Raw genomic sequence first — 25464 nt, 5'->3', positions numbered from 1 at the left:
AAGGAAAGGCCATCCTGCCTATGACTTTACCCCAAGCCTGAGACCAGGGAGAAGAGAACAAAAAGCTCCCGGCTTGACCCTGAACTCCGAATCATGGAAATCCCACCCCCACGACTCAACATTAACAGCCGATGTTTTGGAGTTAAAGGTCAAGCAATACTTCAGGCTTTGCTGTACTTTTCCATTAGCTCACTGCGATTACCCACCCCTCTACCAGTGCTCTGCTCTCTCTCCGAATTCTTCCTGCAGTAAATCACTTGTGTGAGATTCATTGTATGGTGTGACTTTGTGGTATTCCTTGGCTCCCAACTGCCTAGATGGCTTTGTACCAGAAAAAAAAAAAAAAAAAAAAACCCTTACATTGGTATCATGACTTGGATCGGCTTTCCTGGTGCCTTTACTTACCCCTTGGGGTCTGAGATGAACTGGGGCCCTTATCTCCATCCACCCACAACAGACTCACCTTCTGACTCACAGATTGCTCAGCATCCCATCCACCAGCAATAATTTTGTAAGTTTCTCCTTTGGTTGATAGAAATGCTTCCCTGAATCTGAAGAAGTGACCATGGAGCACCTGGCTCTCCTGATACTTTTAGAGGTGGAGGTACCCCAGCCATGGTCTTTAGAGTTATGATTGGCTCTCTTCACGGACACCATTTCCCTCACCACAGATCCTTAGAGCTGCAATTCTGAAGCTTCCTTGGGCCCAGCTTGGTTATTGCAACCCTTTCCTTCACCTTTTTGTCTCCCCCTTGGAGCTGCCTGTAACCCCACAGCTTCTCTATGTCCTTACAGTTTTAATGAAATTTTATATCCTTTCCCTTGGATGAGACCTCATTCCTTATTTTGGTTTTTCATTGCCTTCGGGCCTTGTTGAAATCTCTGGTAGCTGTACCAAGTGTCCTCATGTAGTTAGCCGTGACCCCCTGCTGAGTGCAATGATAACCCACTAAAGGGCTTGGTCCTCATTTGGTCCTCCCTGAGTCCTGGGAATGGCCTCAACCTTGGGCTGATGTAATCTTTTTTCCTCCCTCCTCCCCATCCAGGGAAACAGTAACATCCATACCTTCTCAGTCGCACTTGGGATGCCTCTCAGAAAACCTTCAGGCTCTACACCTGGCACCCTACTGTAGGGCCCCAAACTTACTGACTTTTGCAATCAAATCTGGCTTCAGTATCCCTTAGATACCCAATCCAAATGACTGCCTAGTGGCACCCTAGATACCAATATTATTTGGGACCTTTACAACTCCTGTGAGAAATCAGAGAATTGGAAACAGTTTCTCTATGTCCAGGCCTTCTCTTCCCTCTACTCTAAGCCCTCTCTCCATCCTTCCTGTTCCCCATTCAACTCCTTCTATTATGAAGCCTGAACTAGATGATTCCTCCACTACTTTTGACCCAGCTAATGAGAGCCCCTCTCCCCACCCCCTTAGCCTCGACTCACAGCTCCATGTCATCCTCCAGACCGCTGGTCTCTCTTTTTCCCTATCCAGGAACAGGGCACCCTAATAAAATCTCCCTGGTACCCACTTCCAGCCCAGTGTTAGCTCTTTGTCTACTAGCTACTCGTTCCCACTCCAACGTGGGAAACATCCTTCCCCCACCCCGGTAGTTCCTCCTCCCCTGCCTAACCCAGTCACAGTCTTTATTTGTGGGGAGTTTCCAGGGTAGATAGGATGGTCAGAATACATGTCCCCTCCTCAGTAAGTGAACTCTCTCAGATAGAAAAACGATTGGGGTCCCCTGCTGCTAATTCCTCCACCTTTATTGAAGAATTCCAATATGTCACCTAATCTTACAACCTCACTTTCCATGGTATTTAGACTATTCTCATCAACAACCTTCTTCCCAAGGAGCACAGGGAAGTTTGGGAATAGGTTAGGATGCGTGCAGATAAAATCCACCAAACTAATACCACTCATCCATTTGCGGCTGATGTGGTCACTGATCAGGATCTGGAATGGAACTATAATATCGGGGGAGGGGCATATTTACTAGAGATTAATTTACAACTTGCCTCATGGCCACTCTATGTAAAGCTGCCCTTAAAGTGGTAAATTCAAGGGGTCATTCAAGAAAAACATGAAAACCCCTCTCAATTCCTAGGCTACCTTACAAAGGTCCTCTTACAATATACTTGTCTGGATCCTGAGACTGATGGAAAACAACTCCTTATGACCACTTTTCTCAGAAATTCCCCGACATTAAGGCCCAACGTATATGCATAGAGAGGGGACCCCTAACTCCACAGGCACAAGTCTTACCATTGTAGTACCAAGGAAGTGTTCTTGAACCCTGAAAGACCAGTCAGAAGTCTATCTGATGCCATCACACCAGAGTCTTTATTCGAGCTAACTCGGGCTTAAATCACCACAGACCCTCAAGATAGTTCCAGTTGAGAAGAGCCCTGAACATTCATTCAGACAAGGTTTTGTAGAAATCAGCAAGCGAGGGGTGAGTGTTTCTACCTTGGCAAGCATCGAATCCAGGTGCTACTGTGGCCTTTAGCATAACTGTCTGGTGCTAGGAGCCAAACCATAAACTTAACTTCTGATTTCTTCCTAACTGGTGGTTGTTAGGCAGGAGGCAGGCTTGTTGAGGGTTAACCTGGAAACGCTATATTGGTTGGGAGAAATTAACCTGGAGACCCAGGTCTTGTTGGGCATAGCCTAGAAACTGGAACTAGGCTCAGGTTTTGTTCTGGGGAATTTGGAAACTGATGCTAGGTACTGACTTGTTACTTTACTTAAATTTAATTTAAACCTAATTCTTGTTTTCTAAAATTAAGTCTGAACCCCAAAAATTTGTTCTCTCATTTGGCCTCTCATTGGGTGACCTTTAAAATGTTATGGGAGAGATGAGAAAACCTGAAAACAAAAATACCTGCTGTCGTTTAAGTCGTCCCAGCTGGCTTTAGCAACTACCTAAGCTCACTCACCACCAAAAGTCTGAGAACTTCCAGGTCCCTGCTTCAAATATGGTCAGGAGAGTCACTGGGCTTTCAGGAAGCTCTACCATCCTAATGTCTCTTTCTTTTCACCATTTGGTTGGTCAGTTTCCACTCCCAGATAGTTGATCAAGGACTAGAAGATCTTGTAGTTAGCAACTGAAATAAGTGATTATTTCCCTTCACTGAAGCAGACTAGTGTGAAAGAACAGATTCAACGGGAGGGATAATAAAGGCTCATGAGATAATAATGGAGGTTAATTTGTTCAAAATTCATTATATACATGCATAAAATTATCAGAAAAACTATATTAAATTGTTTAAAAGGTACAAATATAAAGTGTGATTTTAGAAAAGTAAAGAGGCAATGTATGCGAGGGCTAATTAATGAGAATGGCACTGGAAAGAATGGAGAACAATGGGCATGGGCAACTGTTTCCAGGAGGTGCCCTATAGGAGAGGGGACAGAATCAGGGCAATATCTGGAAGAAAATTGGAGTAAAAAAAAAAAAAAGAATATCCAGGGAAGATGAATGTCATTAAGAACTGTACTGATGTGGAATAGAATTCCATGGAAAGAATAAATCACTCAAGAGTGAAGAGAGGATGGATGGGTTTCTAGCTTCAGGGCTGAACTCAGATGTGTTTGCTGTGCTGCTTTTAAAGATGAAAAAAAGTATGTTTTAGGTAAAGGGGACAAAAGAGAAAGAGGTAAATAGGGGGAAATTTTTATGAAGTGGAAAGTTTTAGTTTTTCTTCTTTGGAAAGCTATGTCAAATGATGTTTTGCTGGGGCACACAGGTAAAAGGATGCCTTGCTGAAGGAGACACCTAAAAGAATGTTTCCCTGAAGCAGACACAGGTAAAAGAATGTTTCGATATAGCAAACACATAAAAGGACCCCACAGACAGTGGGAGATGAGCACTGAGCATTGGTTTGGTTTTCTCTGCCTTGCTACTCTTTACTAACAACACATGAGTATTGATTCTCCTTACACAGTGTTGTTGAGATCAATGTGTGATAACGCCGCCATTGAGAGAAACTTGCCCAAGAATTGCTCATGAGGTTCCTAAGGCAACTTGCTGCTTCCACTGCCTCACCTCAGGCTGCTTGGCAAGTCTTGCGGTTTCTTCAGGACTAAACTATAGTTGCCTGGTGTCTATCTGCAGAAAAGCCTAGACTACAGCTGCAGGTTCGAGCCTGGTGTCTGCCTGCTGCAGCTGCAGATTCATATTTGATGTTTGCTATAGGACTAAACTGTTAACAAAGATGATTGAGCTCACAACTAAAGAACTATTGCTAATAGGTCCACTTCTCCCATGTCCTAACTTTTCCCTTCCACTACTTCTGCTGGGTGATAGGCTAGATGAGAAGTGGAACCCTTATTAAAAGTAGGTTGCCAAAAATTTATGCCTACAAATTTATATTCAAAATCAATTCTAAGAATTAAACCTAAAATTGATGCTTGCAAAAAGGACAATTAAGAAATGAGGAAATTCAGCCTGAGAAGAGTGAGAATAATTGGTGTCATTGAGGTCAAAGAGTTTTGAACTGGGATTCAAAAGATTGGGCTTGGGAGAGTAAGGAATGATGTATCAGGGATTAAATGCCTGAAAGCTAGATTAAGAATAATTTGAATATAATGATACAAATGTCAATTCCAAGGCGTTTCCAAGAGCTGAAGTAGCAGGGAGACAGGTGTTGAGGCTTTGGAAGACAGGTCAGAACACTGAGAATGGAGCTTCTTCAGGCATCCCTGTGAATAGAAAATAAGTATCTAGTTTAAGAACAATTTACCATCTCTTACGCAGTTTCACTGAAAACAATTTCTGACTTAGGTTTTCCTCTTGGGAATCTATAATCACATACTGGATGAAGTTAAAGCAGGACCAACCTTAATCAGAATTAATGCAGCTGTTCACTAGAAGCCCTGCTAGGATTGTCCACTTCTGTAGACAACTTAATAGTCTCATGTCATGGTGGTGATGAACTAAAAGGTATCCCAGATATAAATGTTTAAGTGCATTAAAGAGAAAGCAGTAAAGTTTATTATGACATTGTCTCATGTATCACAAAATGATACTTCAATTTCTCAAGAAATCAGTAAGATCTGTCAAGAGACGAAGGGAAAAATCAGGGTACACATCTTGATGCAGGAGTGAGTAATAGCACAGATAAGTGTGTGGGACACAAAAATTATTTTATTATTCATGGGAAATAAAACTAAATTAATTAATTTAGTTGTAACTGCACATATATTCTCCTATAACCATTTCCCCTATAGAATTACTTAAAACCCAGAACTCATAGAAGTTGAGAGCAGACTACTTGTAGATTCTGGAGTACAGAGTTGGGGGGGGAGAGTAGTAGGGAAAAGGTTCATTATCAGAATAAGTTCGTGGTTCTGTGGTTCACTGAGGAAAGTAGAGTTAAGAATAGTGAATCAAACATCATACTTCTGTCTTCTTGATATACAATGTCTGATGCACATGTGAGCTCACAAAACTTGCAAAGATCAAGGCAGCTAAAACTTCAGGTTGGATGGATAAGGGGCTACCCAGGCCCTACCCCTGGCTGAGGAACTATAGGTGGTTGACAGATGCTGGGGGAGGAAGAGTCACTTTTCTTTGGAGGAGTAGCTACTGATAGGCTGTCTTCGCTTCAGTGGATGGCCCCATACCCATGCACACATGGACAACATTAATTTGGTTCAATAGGGTAATACAAACAAGTATATAACTACATTTACCTGATACAAAGTTATATATGTCATTAAAAATGATAAAAGACCTATAATTGTATCTGAAATTACTTTTGAGCCTGTCACTGCTGGAGAAAGTTATAGGCTCAACGATTTCTGTTCATTGAACAGTGCCTATCTATGCTCCTTTAAGGAGTCACTGATGATGTTAGGTTTATAAGCATTTCTCCTAGAGACTTTGAGTTCTCTCTGCTGTGGGTTTGTCTTCATTATACAAACATCATACGTAAATACTTTCTATATTGTCTACTGTATAATCTGAGCAAAGAGTTATGTTACAGGGTAATATCTTTTATGATTCTTAGAAACCTCTGTGTCCAGATGAAAAGTTTATTACTTGCACTCTTAATATTTCTGTTTTGAAAAAAGAATATTCTTAGAGACATTTGCTATACATGATATTATACCCTGCTGCCATATTTTGCTTGTAGGGTCTTTCATCACTTGGAGATGCTGGCAGGGGGCATTTTTATTTGTACCTAGCCAGCCCTGACACTTTTGCATTTATTCTGCTTGAAACAGATAATTTCATTTTATCTTATCTCTTAATCTCATCACATGTGGTAAAATAATATTATACATTCAGTACTACAACATTATTCAGTGAATTGAGTACATTTCTGTCTTCCATATTACTACTATATATATCTAGAGTCTCCATGGAACTGATGTCCAAGTTAAGTCTCTAATGCAGATTGCAGCTGTTATTGGCTATCAGAATAAGCATTAGGGCCATTCCCTAGAACACTTAAAAATGGCTTCATGTGTTGCTTGGGATGCACATGTTGTAGAAGCTGGCCTACAAAGGGAATTTAGTAAAACCAAGTTCATTAAGAGACCCAGATGGAAACTGCAAAGATTTCTTTTAACTATACAATCATATAAGCCCTCAAAAGTCATTTCTACTGAACATTATTTGTCAATGAATGCCACAGTTCAGCCTATATTCAATGCCAAGAGGCTGCCCAATTCTCTCTCTCTCTCTCTCTCTCTCTCTCTCTCTCTCTCTCTCTCTCTCTCTGTCTCATGTTCCATAGGGAACATGAAGCAACAATCAATGAAAATGCAAAATGCAAAAAGATCCTAACTCAAAACATCCAGGAAATCCAGGACACAATGAGAAGACCAAACCTACGGATAACAGGAATAGATGAGAATGAAGACTTTCAACTTAAAGGGCCAGCAAATATCATCAACAAAATTATAGAAGACAACTTCCCCAACCTAAAGAAAAAGATGCCCATGAACATACAAGAAGCCTACTGCTTGTGGACGTTGTACATCGTGGTGCGCACTAGGCTCCGCACCACGATGTACAACGTCCACAAGCAGCCTAAAGAAAGAGATGCCCATGAACATACAAGAAGCCTACAGAACTCCAAATAGACTGGACCAGAAAAGAAATTCCTCCNGACACATAATAATCAGAACAACAAATGCACTAAATGAAGACAGAATATTAAAAGCAGTGAGAGAAAAGGTCAAGTAACATATAAAGTCAGGCCTATTAGAATTACTCCGGACTTCTCACCAGAGAAAATGAAAGCGAGAAGATCCTGGACAGATCTTATACAGACACTAAGAGAACACAAATGCCAGCCCAGGCTACAATACCCAGTAAAACTCTCAATTACTATAGATTNAGAAACCAAGGTATTCCATGACAAAACCAAATTCACACAATATCTTTCCATGAATCCAGCCCTTCAAAGGAAAATAAAGGGAAAACACCAACATGAAGAAACTAGACCCTAGAAAAAGGAAAAAAGTAATCTCTCAAAACAAACAAACAAACAAACAAACAAACAAAGGAAAACAGCCACAAGAACAGAATCCCAAGATGCTGAGAAAGCATTTGACAAAATCAAGCATCCCTTCATGATAAAAGTCATGGAAAGATCAGGAATTCAAGGCCCATACCTAAACATAATAAAAGCAATCTACAGAAAACCAGTAGCCACATCAAAGTAAATGGAGAGGAGCTGGAGGCAATCTCACTAAAATCAGGGACTAGACAAGGCTGCCCACTTTCTCCCTACCTATTCAATATTGTACTTGAAGCCCTAGCCAGAGCATTTCCACAACAAAAGGAGATCAAAGGGATACAAATTGGAAAGGAAGAAGTCAAAATATCACTGTTTACAGATGATATGATAGTATATATATAAGAGACCCTAAAAATTCCACCAGAGAACTCCTAAACCTGATAAACAGCTTCAGTGCAGTAACTGGATATAAAATTAACTCAAACAAATCAGTGGCCTTTCTCTACACAAAGGATAAACAGGAGGAGAAAGAAATTAGGGAAACAACACCCTCCACAATAGTCACAAAAAAATATAAAATACCTTGGTGTGACGCTAAAGAGCTGAAAGAACTGTATGACAAAAACTTCAAGTCTCTGAAGAAAGAAATTGAAGAAGATCTTAAAAGATGGAAAGATCTCCCATGCTCATTGATTGGCAGGATTAATATAGTAAAAATGGCTATCCTGCCGAAAGCAANCTATAGATTCAATGCAATCCCCATCAAAATTCCAACTCAATTCTTCACTGAATTAGTAAGGGCAATCTGCAAATTCATCTGGAATAATAAAAAACCTAGGATAGCAAAAACTATTCTCAACAATTAAAGAAACTTTGGGGGAATCACCATGCCTGATTTCAAGCTGTACTACAGAGCAATTGTAATAAAAACTGCATGGTACTGGTACAGTGACAGACAGGTAGATCAATGGAACAGAATTGAGGACCCAGAAATGAACCCACACACCTATGGTTACTTGATCTTTGAAAAAGGAGCTAAAACCATCCAGGGGAAAAAAAGACAGCATTTTCAACAAATGGTGCTGGCACAACGGGTAGTTAGCATGTAGAAGAATAGGAATTGCTCCATTCTTATCTCCTTGTATAAAGCTCAAGTCTAAGTGGATCAAAGAACTCCACATAAACCCAGAGATACTGAAATATATAGAGGAGAAAGTGGGGGAAAGCCTCAAAGAAATGGGCACAGGGGAAAAATNCCTTAACCGAACAGCAATGGCCTGTGCTGTAAGATCAAGAATCAACAATTGGGACCTCATAAAATTGCAAAGATTCTGTAGGGCAAAAGATACTGTCAATGAGACAAAAAGGTCACCAACAGATTGGGAAAGAATTTTTACCAATCCTAAATCTGATAGGGGACTAATATCCTACATATACAAAGAGCTCAAGAAATTGAACTCCAAAAATTCAAATAACCCCATTAAAAATGGGGTATAGAGCTAAACAAAGAATTCTCAACTGAGGAGTATCAAAGGGCTGAGAAGCACTTGAAAAAATGTTCAACATCCTTAATCATCAGGAAAATGCAAATCAAAACAACCCTGAGATTTCACCTCACATCAGTCAGAATGGCTAAGATCAAAAATTCAGGTGACAGCAGATGCTGGCAAGGATGTGGAGAAAGAGGAACACTCCTCCATTGCTGGTGGGTTGCAAGCTGGTACAACCACTCTGGAAATCAGTCTTGAGGTTCCTCAGAAAATTGGACATAGTACTACCAGAAGATCCAGCAATACCTCTTCTGGGTATGTACCCAGAAGATGTTCCAACTGGTAATAAGGACACATGTTCCATTATGTTCATAGCTGCTCTATTTATAATAGCCTGAAGCTGGAAAGAACCCAGATGTCCCTCAACAGAGGAATAAATACAGAAAGTGTGGTACATTTACACAGTGGAGTACTACTCAGCTATTAAAATCAATGAATTTATGAAATTCTTAGGCAAATGGATGTTTATGGAGGATATCATCCTAAGTAAGGTAATCCAATCACAAAAGAACTCACTTGATATGCACTCACTGATAAGTGGATATTAGCCCAGAAACCTACAATGCCCAAGATACAATCTCTAAAACTCAGGAAAATCAAGAAGAAGGAAGACCAACAGGTGGATACTTCATTCCTCCCCAAAATAGGGAATAAAATACCCATGATAGAAGTTGCAGAGGTAAAGTTTGGAGCTAAGATGGAAGGATGGACAATCCATAGACTGCCCCACCTGGGGGTCCATCCCATAATCAGCCACCAAATTCAGACACTATTGCATATGCCAGCAAGTACTTGCTGAAAGGACACTNATATAGATATCTCTTGTGAGGCTATGCCAGTGCCTGTCAAACACAGAAGTGGATGCCCAAAGTCATCTATAGGATAGAACACAGAGACTCCTATAGAGGAGGTAGAGAAGGAACTGAATGGGTACCCAAGGAACTGAAGGGGTCTGCAACCCTATAGGTGGAACAACAATATGAACTAATCAGTACCCCCAGAGTTCGTGTCTCTAGCTGCATATATAGCAAAGATGGCCTAGTCAGCCATCATTGGAAAGAGAGACCCTTTGGTCTTACAAACTTTATATGCCCCATACAGGGGAAAGCCAGAGCCAAGAAGTGGGAGTGGGTGTGTAGGGGAGCAGGGTAGGGGGAGGGTATAGGGGACATTCGGGATAGCATTTGAAATGTAAATGAAGAAAATATCTAATAAAATAATTTTAAAAAAAGAAATGTAAACACTCTTAAGTTGATATCATTGACTGTTACCTTTCCCAAGTTCTCAATGTCATGTCAATGGTTGTCTTTGGGGAAGACTAGGAGGTTGATTTTGTCCTGAATCTGCTTTGTCTTTACCCCATAGATGACTGGTTTGATGGCAGGAGGGATGGCTACATAGATGTTTGGGAACAGTATATGGAAGGAGTGGGGGATATTGTGACCAATGTGATGGGCAAGGACAGAGTATATGGCCTGTGTGTAAAATATAAGAATGACACAGACATGGGAACCACATGTGCTAAGGGCTTTCTTGCGGGCATCCCAGGAGAGAAGGTTAAAGACAGTATGAAGAATAACAGTGTAGGAGATGCCAATCAAGATCAGATCTAACATGACAGCCATTATTGGTACTGCAAAGCCATACCAGATAATTGATGGAGATGTCAGCACCGGCCAGACGAGCAATGCCTATGTGCTCACAGTATGTGTGAAGAATGATGAACTCTCGGCAGAAAGGCAGTCGTTTTAGCAAGAACACACACGGGTAGATGATACAAAAGCTCTTGCTGATAATTGCCACCACAGTCTTAATAACAATCTGATGGGTGAGGATGGTGGTAGATCTTAAGGGGAAGCAGATATCAACATATCGATCAAATGCCATGGCCAGCAGGATAGCAGAAACCATGGCAAAGCTGAAGTGGAGGAAAAACATCTGAGTAAGACATCAAGGAAATGTGATGTGCTGAGGACCCAGCCAGAAGATGCTGAAGGTTTTGGGAGCACAAGTATTACACAGGGTGAGATCTGTACCAGCCAGCATGGAGAGGAAAAAGAGCATAGGCTCATGCAGGCTGTGCTCCATAAAAATGAGGTAGATTAGGATGCTGTTGCCTGCAAACGCCACAAGGCAGATAATAAAGAAGGGGATCCCTGTCCATACGTGGAACTGCTCCAGCCTTGAGATTCCCAGGATGAAAAAAACTGGATTGAAGCTGCTGAGGTTGAATGTAGCCATTATGGGCATGGGTTAAATGATTCTCCTAAACTGAAAATGAAATGGTGTGACAGTTACAGTGGTCCAGCCAAACTTTCCCAATACCTTTCCCTCTCAAAAAATCATCACTTTCTCCCTCTTCTCTTCCTTTTATGAATAAATGTTTGCCAAACTTTCAGTCACTTAATATGCATCATTGAAGTATTTTCCCAGAGACTCCTGGCAGTCTGAATCAGTCCTGAGCTACTGACAGCAACCCAGTGAAGTTTCCTTGGAAATTTTGTGTATTAAATAATATCACACAAAGAATGAATTAGGTAGGTTGCTCAGAGGTGAAGCATCTGCCTAGCATGTACAAGGTCCTATGTTCAATACCCACAAATGCAAAAATATGTTTTTAAACTATGCTCAATATTAGTCAGAGACCCATTTAATTATCCAGTTGCTAATTGGGGCTTCATAAAGAGACTCAGTGTCTGAAACTTAAGCAGACCAGCCACTATCTTGTTCTTCCTTGCTTCTCTACACACAACTATACTATACCCTCTATTTGCCCTGGTTCTCATCATTGCTATAGAAGGTCCAGGCATAAATCAGAGGCATGTGCTAAGCTTCCTCCATCAAACTTTAGGTGTCAGCGTCTTATTCCACTCTTCAAACATTCCTGTGCTTAAGTCTATTCAAGAGAAGACAGAGTCTGATAAGTGATTATACCATACGTGTTTCAAGAAAATAAAGACCACCTACTACCCACCGTGAAGGTAAATCCCAGCAATAGACACTTAGGCTCCTGGCAATGTTATACAATGGCATTCTTGTCTCTGTCTCTTTAATGACTTGTACTGTGTGACTTTATTGAAACAAAGAGTTTCTCTTTTAAAAAAAATCTCCATTACAAGAAGATCCAACTGCAGGAGCTTTTGATCTATAAAGATGCTTTAACATGAGTAAAGTCAATGGTACAAGGATTCCTGTTGGATATTCCAAAGTTGTATATAAACTACCTTACACACATGTCACACATCTATAAATATACACCTCGATGATATCTGTTGACAAAAGTATAAAGTTTAAAAACTTAGATGTAATAGTGCATTACTGTAATCCCAGTCCTTGGGAGACTAGAACAGGAGGCTCATCAATTTGAGAGCAGCATGGTTACACAGAGAGGAAAGAAAAGAAAAAAAAGGAGGTAACAAATTTTATGATAAATTTACAGTAACTAAAGATGACTTCTAATGAAGCCATATGATTCTATTAACATTCAAAGTATTCTTACAGATTACAAAGCTAAAGCCCATTGATCTAAAGAAATGTGGTAATGGAGATATATATAATTAAGTCAATTAAAATATGAAAAGAGAACTCTGTCTTTTCATTAAATGTGCTGTTAAACTGATGAGCAGCACCAGTTAGCAGCTTAACAAAGACTCCAAAATCTTGGCTGATAATAGCCAGTTCTGTGAAGTGTCGGGTGAAATAAGAAGGTGGTATAGCTATTTTTATAAAGAATTTACTGTCAAGCATTCCTGAAGATTATTTTAGCTGTGTGTATCCAAAATAAATAAATAAATGGAACATATACATTCTCCTATTGGCTTCAAATACAGAAATGTTCCTGAAGAGGTCATACAAATACATAAGGTTATACTATGACAATAATTAAATTACACTATGAATTTGGTTAAAATTTTAATGTAGAAAATGAACATTTTCAGAGTGACACACATCCACACTCAACTGAGAATATATAGTGTGTCCATTTACAGTGTAAGAGAAGAGTATGCAAACTTTAAGAAGCATGAGGTAAAGCTATGCACATGAAAGTCAAAAATCACTGGAGTACTTTTGTTAAATAAAGGCCAACTGGAGCACACAGCTACTATACGCTATTAGCACAGACTGAAAGTCTCAGCAATTGCATCAATATAAGTCAGCTGTTCTAAGGGAAAATTGATGGGGACATCATTTTTGAATGTTAAGTGGGGAAATTTTTTTTAACTTTTAGTTTTTATATACATATATGTGTGAAGGAATCTGATGTCATGTATATGTACTTGGTTTTAAAATGAAACTTTTTCTGGGCATGGTTTCTCATGCCTTTAATCCTAGGACCTGGGAAGGAAGGGCAGATATATTAATCCAAGATCAGCCTGGTCTGCATAATAAGTAAAGGAAATTGTTTGCATGAATGATGATTAAAGTGATACACTTAAGAGTAAGATTGAAAGCTAAGGGCCACTGAGCTGGCTGAGAAGTTACGTGTGCTTACTTGTTACCAAGCCTGACTCCTTGAGTTCTATTCCCAGGACCCACTTAGTTATCAGAGAGAACTGATTCTGCACATTGTCTTCTGACTTCCATACATGTCCTGTGTCATATGAATATACACACACACACACACACACACACACACACACACANAGAGAGAGAGAGAGAGAGAGAGAGAGAGAGAGAGAGAGAGAGGACATAACGTCAGAAAAATTGCAAATAAAAAGATTTGAAAATATATGAATAAAGAATTTTAAACTAAATGATATTTTACAGAAACAAATGTTTTGACAATTGAAGCTGAACAGATGAAACTCAGAAAAAATATAAATTGGCAAATATTGTTCATGAATACTCAGAGGTGTAAATAGGCTAACTTATCTAGAATAAATAAAAAATATTCTCAGAAATTATCTCCTTCCATGTAATGTATAATTCAGACAGTTTAAGGCTATTTTTATTCTGTTTGTTTTGTTTTCATGGTACTAGGAACTGAGCCCAAGGCTTCTCTTGTGATCTGCAAGTACCTTATCTAATTATAGTCCTAAATCTGTCTTCTTATGCTTAAAGAAGAAATAACTCAAGGAATTCCCAATAATAGGCCTACAGAAACTTAGAAGTCTTCTATGCTTACTTTAAAAGCTACTATAAGCATCTCGTGAGAACCTAGACATTCATTCATTCAGTTGCACAAATAAGGGTTCTCTGTTGGCTGGGGACACAGCTTGCTAGTAGAGTGCTTGCCTTGTACACACAAGGTCCTGGGTTCAATGTCTAGTTTTGTTTTTGTTTTTGTTTTTAAGTTTCTTGAATCAATATGTCTCCATATGAACTAGTAATCTGTAAGAAGTAGTTGTTTTAAAATGCTCTAATGAGGTACTGGCAGTCTGAATTACTCTAACAAGAGATATTAATACATTAATTTGTAACATGTAAGAATAGAAACAGACTCCATTGTCTTTTGGAGCAACATAGATGTTAAAAAACAAGAAAGGTCATGGCCATAAACTCCAAGCCAAAGATCACACTTTATATTTTAGCTTTAGAATATAATTTTAATAGTTATTTAAAACAGGCTCACTGATTTGCTATCTGCCTAAGCTAACAAGTTCATGTTAACTTGAGTACACATTTCTTGAGTGCTTGAATCCTTCTCATATTCTTAGCACTCTTGTGAGCATCCCATCTGCAATACATCAGTGAAGAATTTCCATGAATCTCTTGGTTCTCTACCTTACCAGCCTTTTGGTGTGATTGACTTTGTTGTAGATCTGGGGTTCCTAGATAGCACTCTAAAGACTGCCAACAATTCCTTTTGCTGGACTAAGTAGTACATTAACAACAGTCCTAGATGAGACTTTCAGATAGAGTCAGCCATTACTGGTACTAAATTAGGTATCTTAACCAAATCTGCTGGATGCAGATTCCTCTTGTCTTCTCTTTATAGTATTATTTCTCCTCAGATAGCAGATTCCACATTTCTAGAATGTGACTTTTCTGATATGCTTACAGGCAATATACAGCATGACTTACCTAGATTTTATTTCTTGCTTTGGGATAGAACTCTAGTTTTCATGTTCTCTTTAAAGAAAAATCTATCTTTCACAGCATGCTTCTGAGAGATGCGTGGTATGGGGGAAGAAGAAAGACAAAGGGGAAGAAGTCTGAAGGAACATTTTGCTTCCTGACTCCTTTCTCACTTCATTTGTTCAAAGTAGTTCCATGCCAAGGAGCTGCACTTTGGGGAATCATGCCTAAGCACCAACAGAGATATTGCTGAGTGATTGATCTATGAGGTCCATAGAGTAAGAACTAGTAATTCCCCATCCCAGTACAAAATTCCTTAAACTTCTTGTTTTTGTTATCATCTATATCCATGGATGTAAGCAACTTTATCATGCATGGTCAATTACTACCACTGCACTGAAATAAACCCTTTTGGAAATTTAGAAAACAAAACTCTAGGGATAATTCTGGCATTAGATGCCATCTTTGCAGCTTCAAAGTAGCCTGTGTTTCCAAACTTCAGCATCAGATGGTTCTCCCATCTCCTCCACCCCTCCCCAATGTGGTAAATCAACACTAACTGTGGTTGAACCCATCTGTAAGAGAATAGGGTAGTAACCCATTTCTGTGGAGTAAGACTCTAGTACAGATAAAATCCAGGCTCAAAAGTCGTAGATACCCAGCCCCAGTGTTCAGTTTATCCCTTCCAGCAGGAAATTCTTTCACATAACCTCTCAATCCAAGAAGGAAATCTATACTGGAAGTTTAGAGCTGGAATTCAGTTCTTGCTCTGTTCTCCCTGTCCTTAGTGCTGCATGACAATGTGTGAGCGCTACAGTAATCCGTTTTCACACATGTGAACATATAAAGATAATTTGGAAATATTTAAAGACAAGTTCCAGAGTCAGACATGGTGGCACACACCTGTAATCCCAGCAGAGGAGCCTGATACAGGAAGATTATGAGTTCAAAACTAGCCTGGGCTACTTAAATAGTTCAAGGATAGTCTGTGCTGCATAGCAAGACTCTGTCTCAAAGACTGCACAAAATAAATAAATATTAAACATAAAGAGAAATTCCAAGTATTATGTGTGATAACAATTATCACCAATCTCTGGATGAAAAATATTTTATTATGAGTCTCCCAAGTTTTCTGACTCTGTAGACTGACTAATGAGTCCAAGCAAACAATTTCCTGAAAAATACAGGTTTTTCTCATTAACTAATAGTTATTTTGAAGCACTTGATAAGGCAAACACATACTTACTGTTCACTGTATACCATAAATACTGGAAGTGATGAAGTGAGTAGTATAAAGAAGTAGGCTTGTCTTACCTCTTCTCAATGACTGTATAGAATCTTAAAACTCAATACACTCAATCATTTCACTGAAGTACTAAATGTGAAACCTAGGGGCCACAAGAATGCCTTAAAAGTACAGTGATCCAGGGCACAGAATCTAGAGCAGTAGGAATATCAGAGAATGGAACCACAGAGAATTCTAAATAAGAATGTCCAGGCAAAAAATATGGAGAGAAGGGAAATGAAAAATTCTATGAATTTAAAGGCCTAAAACCAGGCAAGTGTGGTGATGTTTTTCTGTTTTAATGAGTTAGTAATAGTACTAGCCTGCCTGCGGGGTTATTTGCAGCAATTTCCAAAAACTAGAGAAAAGGTTTTTTTAAAGGATTTCTAGGATTGTTTTTTACTGGTTGTGAAGGAAAGACAGATGAGTTTAGAACATAATGCAATGGATTGAATAATGCACTGCAGGATGTAAGCAGATTAGAAAAGAAACAAAACGTTAGCAAATCCAGTTAAGTACAGTATGTAGCACACAAGCATCTGGAGGTTGAAGGAGAACTCTCTTTCCACCATGGTTCTGAGGGACTGACATCAGGTACTCAGGCTTGAGGTTGGGTACCAAACAGAACCACTAAGCCATCTCTTTGGCCCAAGTTTCATAATTTTTCATTGTGGCCTAATAAAGCAGCCATCACCAGACTCTCTTGGGAGCTGCCTAAGGAACAAGAAAAATGACACATACTCTCCAGGTCTAATGTCATTCCAGACTCACTCCCTACCACTGACTCCCATGGGGCTTCTTGTGTTCATTGAGGCTAAATATGAATGATTTTATTTCCACTGCAGATTTTAGACTGCACCCTCAGATGTTTTGTGTTTGTTGGATGGTTGGATGGTTGTTTGGTTGGTTGGTTGGTTCTTTGTTTTTTTGTTTGTTTGTTTGTTTGTTTTTCCATTTGGTTGTTTTTTCAAGATAGAGTTTCTCTGTATATCCCTGACTGTGCTGGAATTTGCACCTAAGACCAGGCTGGCAGTGAATTCAAAGGGTTCTGCATACCTCTGCCTCCTCAGAGCTGGGATTAAAGGTGAGTAACACCACACCTAGAAGAGTTTTGTTGTTGTTGTTGTTTTTGTTTTGTTTTGTTTTTATAAAATGGGTTTCTACCCAATATGTACTGGCCCAAGTATGACGTACATTGTATTGGTAAATTGTCATATGCTGTTTGAGTTAACTAAGTTGATTATGGAAGTGGGGTTGACCCACCACCACCACCCATTTCATACCCAGCATATTTGCCTCAAAGTGTCTTCTAAGATCTCTCTAACTCTGGACAGGAAGAAAAGAGCAGAAAAACTGTCCAAGAGAAAAATAATGTGCCCATCAGGGATGTTTCTTTTGCAGTAAGATCAATGACTATAGACTCGCAGTTGAGAATAAGAGACACAGAAGGCTTCTGTGACATCTCCATCTCCCCAACCCCACCCCCCATAAAAAAGAAACAATCAAGATGGTAAGCCATTGAAGAGAACTCCTAAAAACTGTGATAGAGATACTATAGGGTAGCTCTCTACAAGTTATTGATTCTGGCATGGGCCAGAGTGTAGGCAGAGAAGGATTCAGTTTTCTTAGGCACTGACCATTGGGAGTCTGACCATGCTCCAGTGACTATATGGGCAACATAGATTGAGGGTTTTTCCTCCTCTTCTCCCTCCCCCTCTCCCTCCCCCTCCCCCTCCCCCCTCCTCCTCCTCCTCCTCTTTGTTTTGGTTTAGAGGATGTCACAAGGGTAGAAGGTTGTCCTGAGAAGACTGGATAGTGACTGTTATCCAGGTGCAATGTGTAAAATTTCCAAAATATTGTTTAAAACATTATCTTAATTTTTTAAAATGTGCCCTTGGGAACAGCTTGAAATATTTTCAAACAGAGGTCACTGCTGTTTACCCCATGCTATAGAAATGCCTGTGGTGTAGGAAGAGAAACAGGGTCAACCAAGGAAAGCATATCCATGGAGAGAAGCATCCTTGGAGAGGAGGCTCAGACAGAACTTAACTGAGTCTTCACTTCCCTAAGTCACCATCTGCAAAACTCCTGCTAAGTCTTGTTTCATACAAAATAATGAGACATGGAGTATGAGAGCCCAAAAGTTGAACATCTCTTCTGAAGATGCTTGCTCCAAGAGTTAGGGAAGGACAGATAGATTGAAAATAAATTACAGATGGATCCAGGTAAATAAGATGTAAGACGTGGGGTTTTATGAGAAAAAAAAAAAACATATATGCCTGATCCCAGGACAATGACACCACTGAAGAGTTTCAGCAAGATGAAAAATGACAAACTCTTTGTGAGTTGTAAAATGCTCACCCTGCTGTTTGTAAGTAGAACTGATTATGGAGCAAAGATGCAACTTCTGCCAAAAAGACCTTGAAATACTTATGGAGAGACAGACAGAGGAGGTTGGAGCATAGTCAAAATTGATGTCAAATCAAAGGTGAAAGTGCAACACACACATGCACACACACACACACACACACACACACACACACACACATCTCCACCAAAATGACTCACGAGAACTTCAAACTCAAAAGTTCAGTTCAAATGCTGAGCTGATTTTGCTATAGGGCAGCATCAGAGAACAGAATACATCTGACCAGTCTCTGCTTTATGATCCATGTTTTTGCTGATACCATTTACCATAAAGGAAAACAATGCATTTTGGGTACACTTTGCATAAAGGGAGGTTCTAAAACTTTGGTAGATTGATCTGTTTAGTATATAGTACTTACATAAAGGCTGGTTCTGAGTTTCTAAACCAGTTTTTGAAAACTAAATTTTGAAGGGTTTATGTATCATTTGTGTATGTGATTCCACAATTATATTAGATAAAGTTTTCAGGGTTCAGAGTTACACAGACCCCTGTATGCATACTATATCTATTAACATATGCTGTAATCTTTACAATTCTTTCTTCTCCTGTATGCATACTATATCTATTAACATATGCTGTAATCTTTACAATTCTTTCTTCTCATCTGTAAACTAAATTAACTGGCATTACTCTTTCAGTTTTTTAGATTTAATTAAATATGACACTACAAAAAAAAACACAAATTGGGTCATAAAATTTTAATTTTTCTTCAAGCATGCAATTAAGAAAAATAAAAAGGAAAAAGGAATAACTATATTTCTTCCAGCAAATGTAAAGGGGGAATAAAGAGAGATGGTTGTCTTTTTTACTCATTTTCTTTAAACAAGTAAAGGAAAAGGGAAGAAAACGGTGTGAAAAAGTATAAGCAAAAACTTTTCTAATTATAGCAGAAAGGGTTAGGATTGATCAGTACTTAGCAAGGAAAAGTACAATACATTGCTTCTAATAAAGAACCTGTGAAACACAAGGATGCTGGGAAATGGCCGTCAGTCAAATATCTATCAGTAAATGATGCAAACCTCAGTTGTGTTGCTCATTAGCACTGAGATCAGCCAACTCTATCCATCAAAGTGTATGACAGTTCAACAAAAGAAACCTTGATTTCCCCAGAGGTTTTGGAGATCTCTCCCCTTTTCTCTTCAGCTATATTCTGTGCATTGGTAGAACGACCACGTTTCAAATAAATGGTAATTAAAAGTTTCATCAGATCAACGTTGCCTGAGTTTAACTTTCAGCACACACTTATTGTGTCTTTCTCAAAGAGAAGAAGAGAAGGAATTTGTCCTGGATCTGCTTGGTCTTCACTCCATAAACAACTGGATTTAGAGCAGGAGGGATGGCTACATAGAAGTTGGCAAATAAGATGAGAACATTACGAGGAACACTGTGCCCAAAGCGATGAGCGAGGATGGAGAAGAAGGCAGGTGTGTAGAACATGAGGATGACACAGATATGGGAACCACATGTGCTCAAAGCCTTTTGGCGGGCACCCTGGGAAGAGAGCAGAAAAACTGCCCGGAGGATGAAGATGTAGGATACTGCAATCAGGATGACATCTGAGATTACAGTCATGAGGGGAACAGAAAACCCATACCAGATGTTGATAGAGATGTCTGCAGAGGAAAGCCTTGCAACGCCTATATGCTCACAGTATGTGTGAGGAATGACACGAGTCTTGCAAAATGGCAACCGCCTCAGCAGGAAAACATCTGGCAGGATGACTGAGAAGCTCCTCACAATGATGCTCACCATAATCTTGACAATCACCTGTGGAGTCAGGATGGTGCTATACCTCAAGGGCAAGCAGATAGCCACATAGCGATCAAATGCCATGGCTAACAGAATAGCAGAGTCCACCACAAAGCTGAAGTGGAGGAAAAACATCTGAGTGAGACAACCAGAGAAGGTTATTTCTTGGGACCCAAACCAAAGGTTACTGAGCAGTTTGGGCACAGTGGCAGTGGACAAGATGAGGTCTGTGCTGGCCAGCATGGACAGGAATATAAACATAGGCTCATGGAGGCTCTGCTCCATGGCAATCAGGTAGAGGAGAATGCAGTTGCCTACAATAGCCACAACATAGATGACACAAAAGGGAATCCCAATCCAGATGTGGAACTTTTCCAAGCCAGGTATGCCAACAAGAGTGAAGGACGCTGGGTTGTAACAGCTTAAGTTATACATGGCCTCTGTGGTATCTGCTGGTTCTTGAGCCTGAGGACAAAGGTTCTTTCAGAATCATTTATGAAAGGTAAATGTTCAACTCTGGGTGCAGAGGACGGGTGACAATTCAGAATTCCTGCTTGGAAGCACCTCCTATTTCTAAGATGGAAAAAAATACCTGTAGATTGCTTGTTCATTGCCCCTTCAATATGCCAGTGGCTTCACTTCGTTGCCTATGTATTCATATATTAATAAACAACATAAAAAGGAATTTGTGTAAGTCAGGAACTACATATTATTAAGATTCTAAAATGAGCACATTTTTAAAAGGGAGAAAGTACCAAAGGCAAGAGGGAAAAGAAGTGGAGAAAGGAAAAGTAAAAAATAAAAATACAAGTGTTAAACATACTATGCTGATAAGACAGGGCACTGCTTTTCCAGAAGACCTGAATCCTTTTCGCCACATAACTATAACTATAACTATAATTATAACTATAACTATAAATCCACATCCAGGGGATCTGAATTTCTCCTCTGGCCTCCACAGGCACCTGCACTCATGTGTATGCACCCATATTCAGATCCCACACATAGACACAGAATTTAAAATAAACCTTAAGTTCAGGTGTTTTGTTGTATGGTTGGTTTTGTTGTTTGTTTGTTTTGTGCTGTACTAGATGAAGCAGAGCTATGAGGAAAGAGAATTGATTTTTGTAGGGTAAATTCTGTGTTCCAGACAATACATTTGATAAAATAAACTGAAGCAATTGAGAGGTCAAAGGGGGAAGATAACAGAATAATCGTGAGAGAGCAGATTCTCATTCTGAGTGGTGTGGGAGTTTCTGCTTCAGGGATTGAAATGGGCTTTATTTAGTTTATAGGCTTTTGAGGATGCAAACATAAGAGCCTATGTTTTCCCGAGACACCTGGGAAGGGGAGAACAATATTACCTCAACTGTAGGAGAAAGCCATGAGCCCAAAGGATGCTTTTTTAAGAAGTGCTAAAGTTTGGAGCCTCAGGGCCAATGTCCTGAACATTAAATGGTCTCTTCTCTCCATTGTTAGCAGAGAAGACATTCGCACTGCTGGTATGGAGGAAGCTTACATCACTCCACCCCCCACCCAAAAAAAAAGAAAAAAATCCCCAGGCAGACAGAGGAGTTTGTGCAGGTAAAGTGCCTGCTGAGTCTCACTTCCTAGAGCAGAAGTAAAGAATCATAGAGATTTGCCTTGAAGTTTTCTTTTCTGACCCGCTTGGTGACTAGACCCTACCTTTGAGAATCTCTAGCTTTATACTCAATAGAGCTCACTTTCAGGAATGGCACTGGCATTGGAAAATACCCTCTGTATGCTAACTCAGTTTCTGTGATCTATTTTAGACAGTCCTTTTCAAGTGACAGGGAAAGGTAATCAAGACATTGAGGCCAAGAAATCCTGTTGTTAGAATCGACAGATTTAGAGGTAAATGTTAGAGTTGGTGCTTATCCAAAAGCAATTAACCATAATACAGTTACAAAGTAATTCAAAAGGCAGGAAAGTGACTGTGGCAAGCAATTCATAACAGGACCTATGGTGGGGATCTCTTGTCGCATGCTCAGAAAAAGAAAACCTAGGGCTACCTAGGCTTTGTGACAAGTCTTCCAGGTCGCCAGTCAGAGCTTTACATAAGTGAACTGCTCTTTCTTAATTTGTCATTAGCACTTGCCTTAACCAGTGAGCACATCACATCCACTTGAGAGAAATTCGGATGGCCACCGGCAAATGTGTGTTCTTGTGAATGTGTGTTCTGAGTCCCATCACATGACCTGGTGCAGAGTAAACTACCAAAAGCACAGAACTTTTATAAATAATGCACAACAGCAGATGCTCCATGATGTTCTCCCTAAAATGACAGCTGTGTCTTCGGCTGATGAGCAAGTAAACTCTGGAAGACCCATGATGCAAAAACATCTCATTAATGATGAAGTTTAAGTTCAGTCTATTACAGCACAGATTTGCTATTAACCCCACCACAGTCCAAAAGAAGAGTCACAGGGCATACATCTAAGAGGGGAAAAAATAACTATTCATCACTGAAACTATGAAGGAGGATAGGGGTAGGGATTCAAAGACTCAGAACCATGGATTCTTCTTGCTTTAGTCAAAACTTATTCTTAACTTATTTCTTTGACCAGAAAACCTCTACTGAAGTCCTGGATATTTTTCTGAGTACATTAGTTGCTCTGAACTTGAAATCAGTAGCTTCCTATTAAGAGGCCACTATCTTGGCTGGGTGTGGTGGCACACACCTTTAATCTCAGCACTTGGGAGGCAGAGGCAGGAGGATTTCTGAGTTCAGGGCCAACCTGATCTACAAAGTGAGTACCAGGACAGCCAGGGCTAGACAGAGAAATCCTGTCTCAAAAAAAAGGCCACTATCTTACCATAGCATCATTGTTATTGGGCCAGAGAGATGGCTCAGCAGGTAAAGGCACTTGCTGCTAAGCCTTTTGATCTGAATTAAATCCCTAGAGTCCACACAATGGAAGAAACCTAACTCACACAAACTGTTCTTTGACCTCCAAATGTACATTATGGCACAAATACATATACATACATGTATGTGCACACACCCAAGCACATGTATGCATGCACCCACACACATATAAACACACAAATAAAATATATGTAATTTTAAATTTATTTAGAAAGAATCATTGATATCAAAAGATCTATTTCTCCCACAGACAAGAGTTCTGAGCACAATCCCTTAGACACCAAATGAGCTGGAAACTGTGTGGTTTAATAATATCACAGATGTGAGGAAAGAATTCCTTCTCACTAACTGATCCCTGTGACAACTCACCAGCCTGGACTCTCTTGGTTCACAGGAGTGATGAAAAGAATTTGGAAGAATTTGGTTACAGTTTCAAAAGGGAAAAATGCTACTGAGAGGTAAATGAAAACATTTATGCACAACTAAATTCTCAAGAGGTAAGTAGGGTAGAGTGACCTCTCTCCATTCCCATTCTCACACAAGGGATATGACTAACGATGTGTTGTTTCCCTTGAGGGGGGTTGTATTTTGCATATCTTAATAACCTATAGACATTGTGTCCCTGGAAGGTTCATCCAGAGACAAGTCAGGCAGACTGTTGAGGCAGAATTCTTAGATGACTTAGAGTGTTACTATAGTTTTAGTATCCTTTAATCAGTTTACATAAACTTGTACCAATCCTATGTGAATAACACTAGCAGGTTCCAGAGTCTTGATACTGAAGAAGAAACTTGGTAATTTGGGTTCTAGTTATTCCTTTGCTTTTTCATCCCCTTTCACTGACAGTTCCTCAGTTTTCAAATACACACAAATCACATATTCAATTGCGATAGTGATTGCATAGAAACAATATACCAATAGGGATATATTTGATAATTTTATCTTATGAAATGCTTAGACTATAAATTTTAAAAATGCATTTCATCATCAGTGGGATTCTTTTCCTACTGATTTACATAATAACAGATTATAATCTCTATATCTACTTAAAATAAAATACCCTTTATTGTATAAAGATTATATGAGTATTCTATAGATGGTATTAAAAAAAACAGCACAGGGCTGGAGAGGTGGCTCAGTGGTTAAGAGCACTGGATGCTCTTTCAGAGGAGCTGTATTCAAATCTCTGTGGCCACATGGGGACTCACAAGCACCTATACCTCTTCTGGCATTTGCTTGCCCCACAAACATGTGGTACACACATTCCGGATAAACATCTATAAAATGGAAATAATTAAATAAATAAACCACAGCATACTCCATGGTGTAAAACAACAGAAATACATTATATAGCTTTGCTAGTCAAAAGTCCAGAGTTTTAATGCAAGAGTTAAAATGTTGGAAAAGCTAGTTTTCTTTGTGGAAACTGTAAAAATTAATTCTCTTGATTTTTCCAAGTGCTGCTGCTGTATCTTCAAAGTCATAAACATTACTATGTTCCTTCTTGGCATTTAAAAAATGTTTTTGTTTACAGCTTCTTATGTATACTTGTATCTTTATTACTGTTGTCTGTCTCTCTCCTTCAACTCTTCCCATGCCCCCTCTCATTCTTAAGTTCATGATCTCATTTTTATTATTGTCACATTTCCCTGTCCACATTGGCTCATCAACTGGTAATATCATTATGCCAATTTTGGTCAGAAAACTGCATTGTTGAAATTTCACGAATGTGCTTTCCCTGTCATGTCTAGGGAAAAACATTAGGAGCACACATACTGGAACAGAGCCTCCTATATATATTACTCCTGTCTTTATATCAAAGTCAAATTGTCCTTTGAGTCTCATCTGCCTTTCTTTCCAGTATTTAACAAACCTTGTGATTGCACTCAAGAATTTTGAGTAAAACAAGATAGTCACCCTATTAGAGTGTATTAATTTGATTTATATAATTATATTTGAAGTTCAGACCATTAAAAGTGATAGACAAATGAAAATAGATTTAAGGGTTGGTGAGGTGGCTCAGCAGTTAAGAGCACTGATTGCTCTTCCAAAGGTCCTGAGTTCAAN

The 25464-nt window shown here is 39.4% G+C and overlaps 1 protein-coding gene and 1 pseudogene across 1 annotated transcript; both read right to left on the bottom strand.

Moving 5' to 3' along the window:
- Nucleotides 1-10294: 10294 nt before the first annotated feature.
- LOC110337527 lies at nt 10295-11268 on the bottom strand (annotated as a pseudogene).
- Nucleotides 11269-19915: 8647 nt separating this feature from the next.
- Nucleotides 19916-20973, bottom strand: LOC110329628 (olfactory receptor 52H1-like). The gene has a single exon (XM_021209380.1). It carries the CDS (start codon nt 20940-20942, stop codon nt 20001-20003), a length of 942 nt encoding a protein of 313 aa, XP_021065039.1. The 5' UTR covers nt 20943-20973; the 3' UTR covers nt 19916-20000.
- Nucleotides 20974-25464: the final 4491 nt, after the last annotated feature.

This window comes from Mus pahari, chromosome 1 (assembly GCF_900095145.1).
Source record: "Mus pahari chromosome 1, PAHARI_EIJ_v1.1, whole genome shotgun sequence".
Taxonomy (NCBI): domain Eukaryota; kingdom Metazoa; phylum Chordata; class Mammalia; order Rodentia; family Muridae; genus Mus; species Mus pahari.
The sequence above is the reverse complement of the archived record's forward strand: the minus strand, read 5'-3'. Positions and strand labels throughout refer to the sequence as shown.

Excerpts from the sequence above, each read along its gene's own strand:
- LOC110329628 (XM_021209380.1), bottom strand. The coding sequence starts at position 20,942 with ATGTATAACTTAAGCTGTTACAACCCAGCGTCCTTCACTCTTGTTGGC.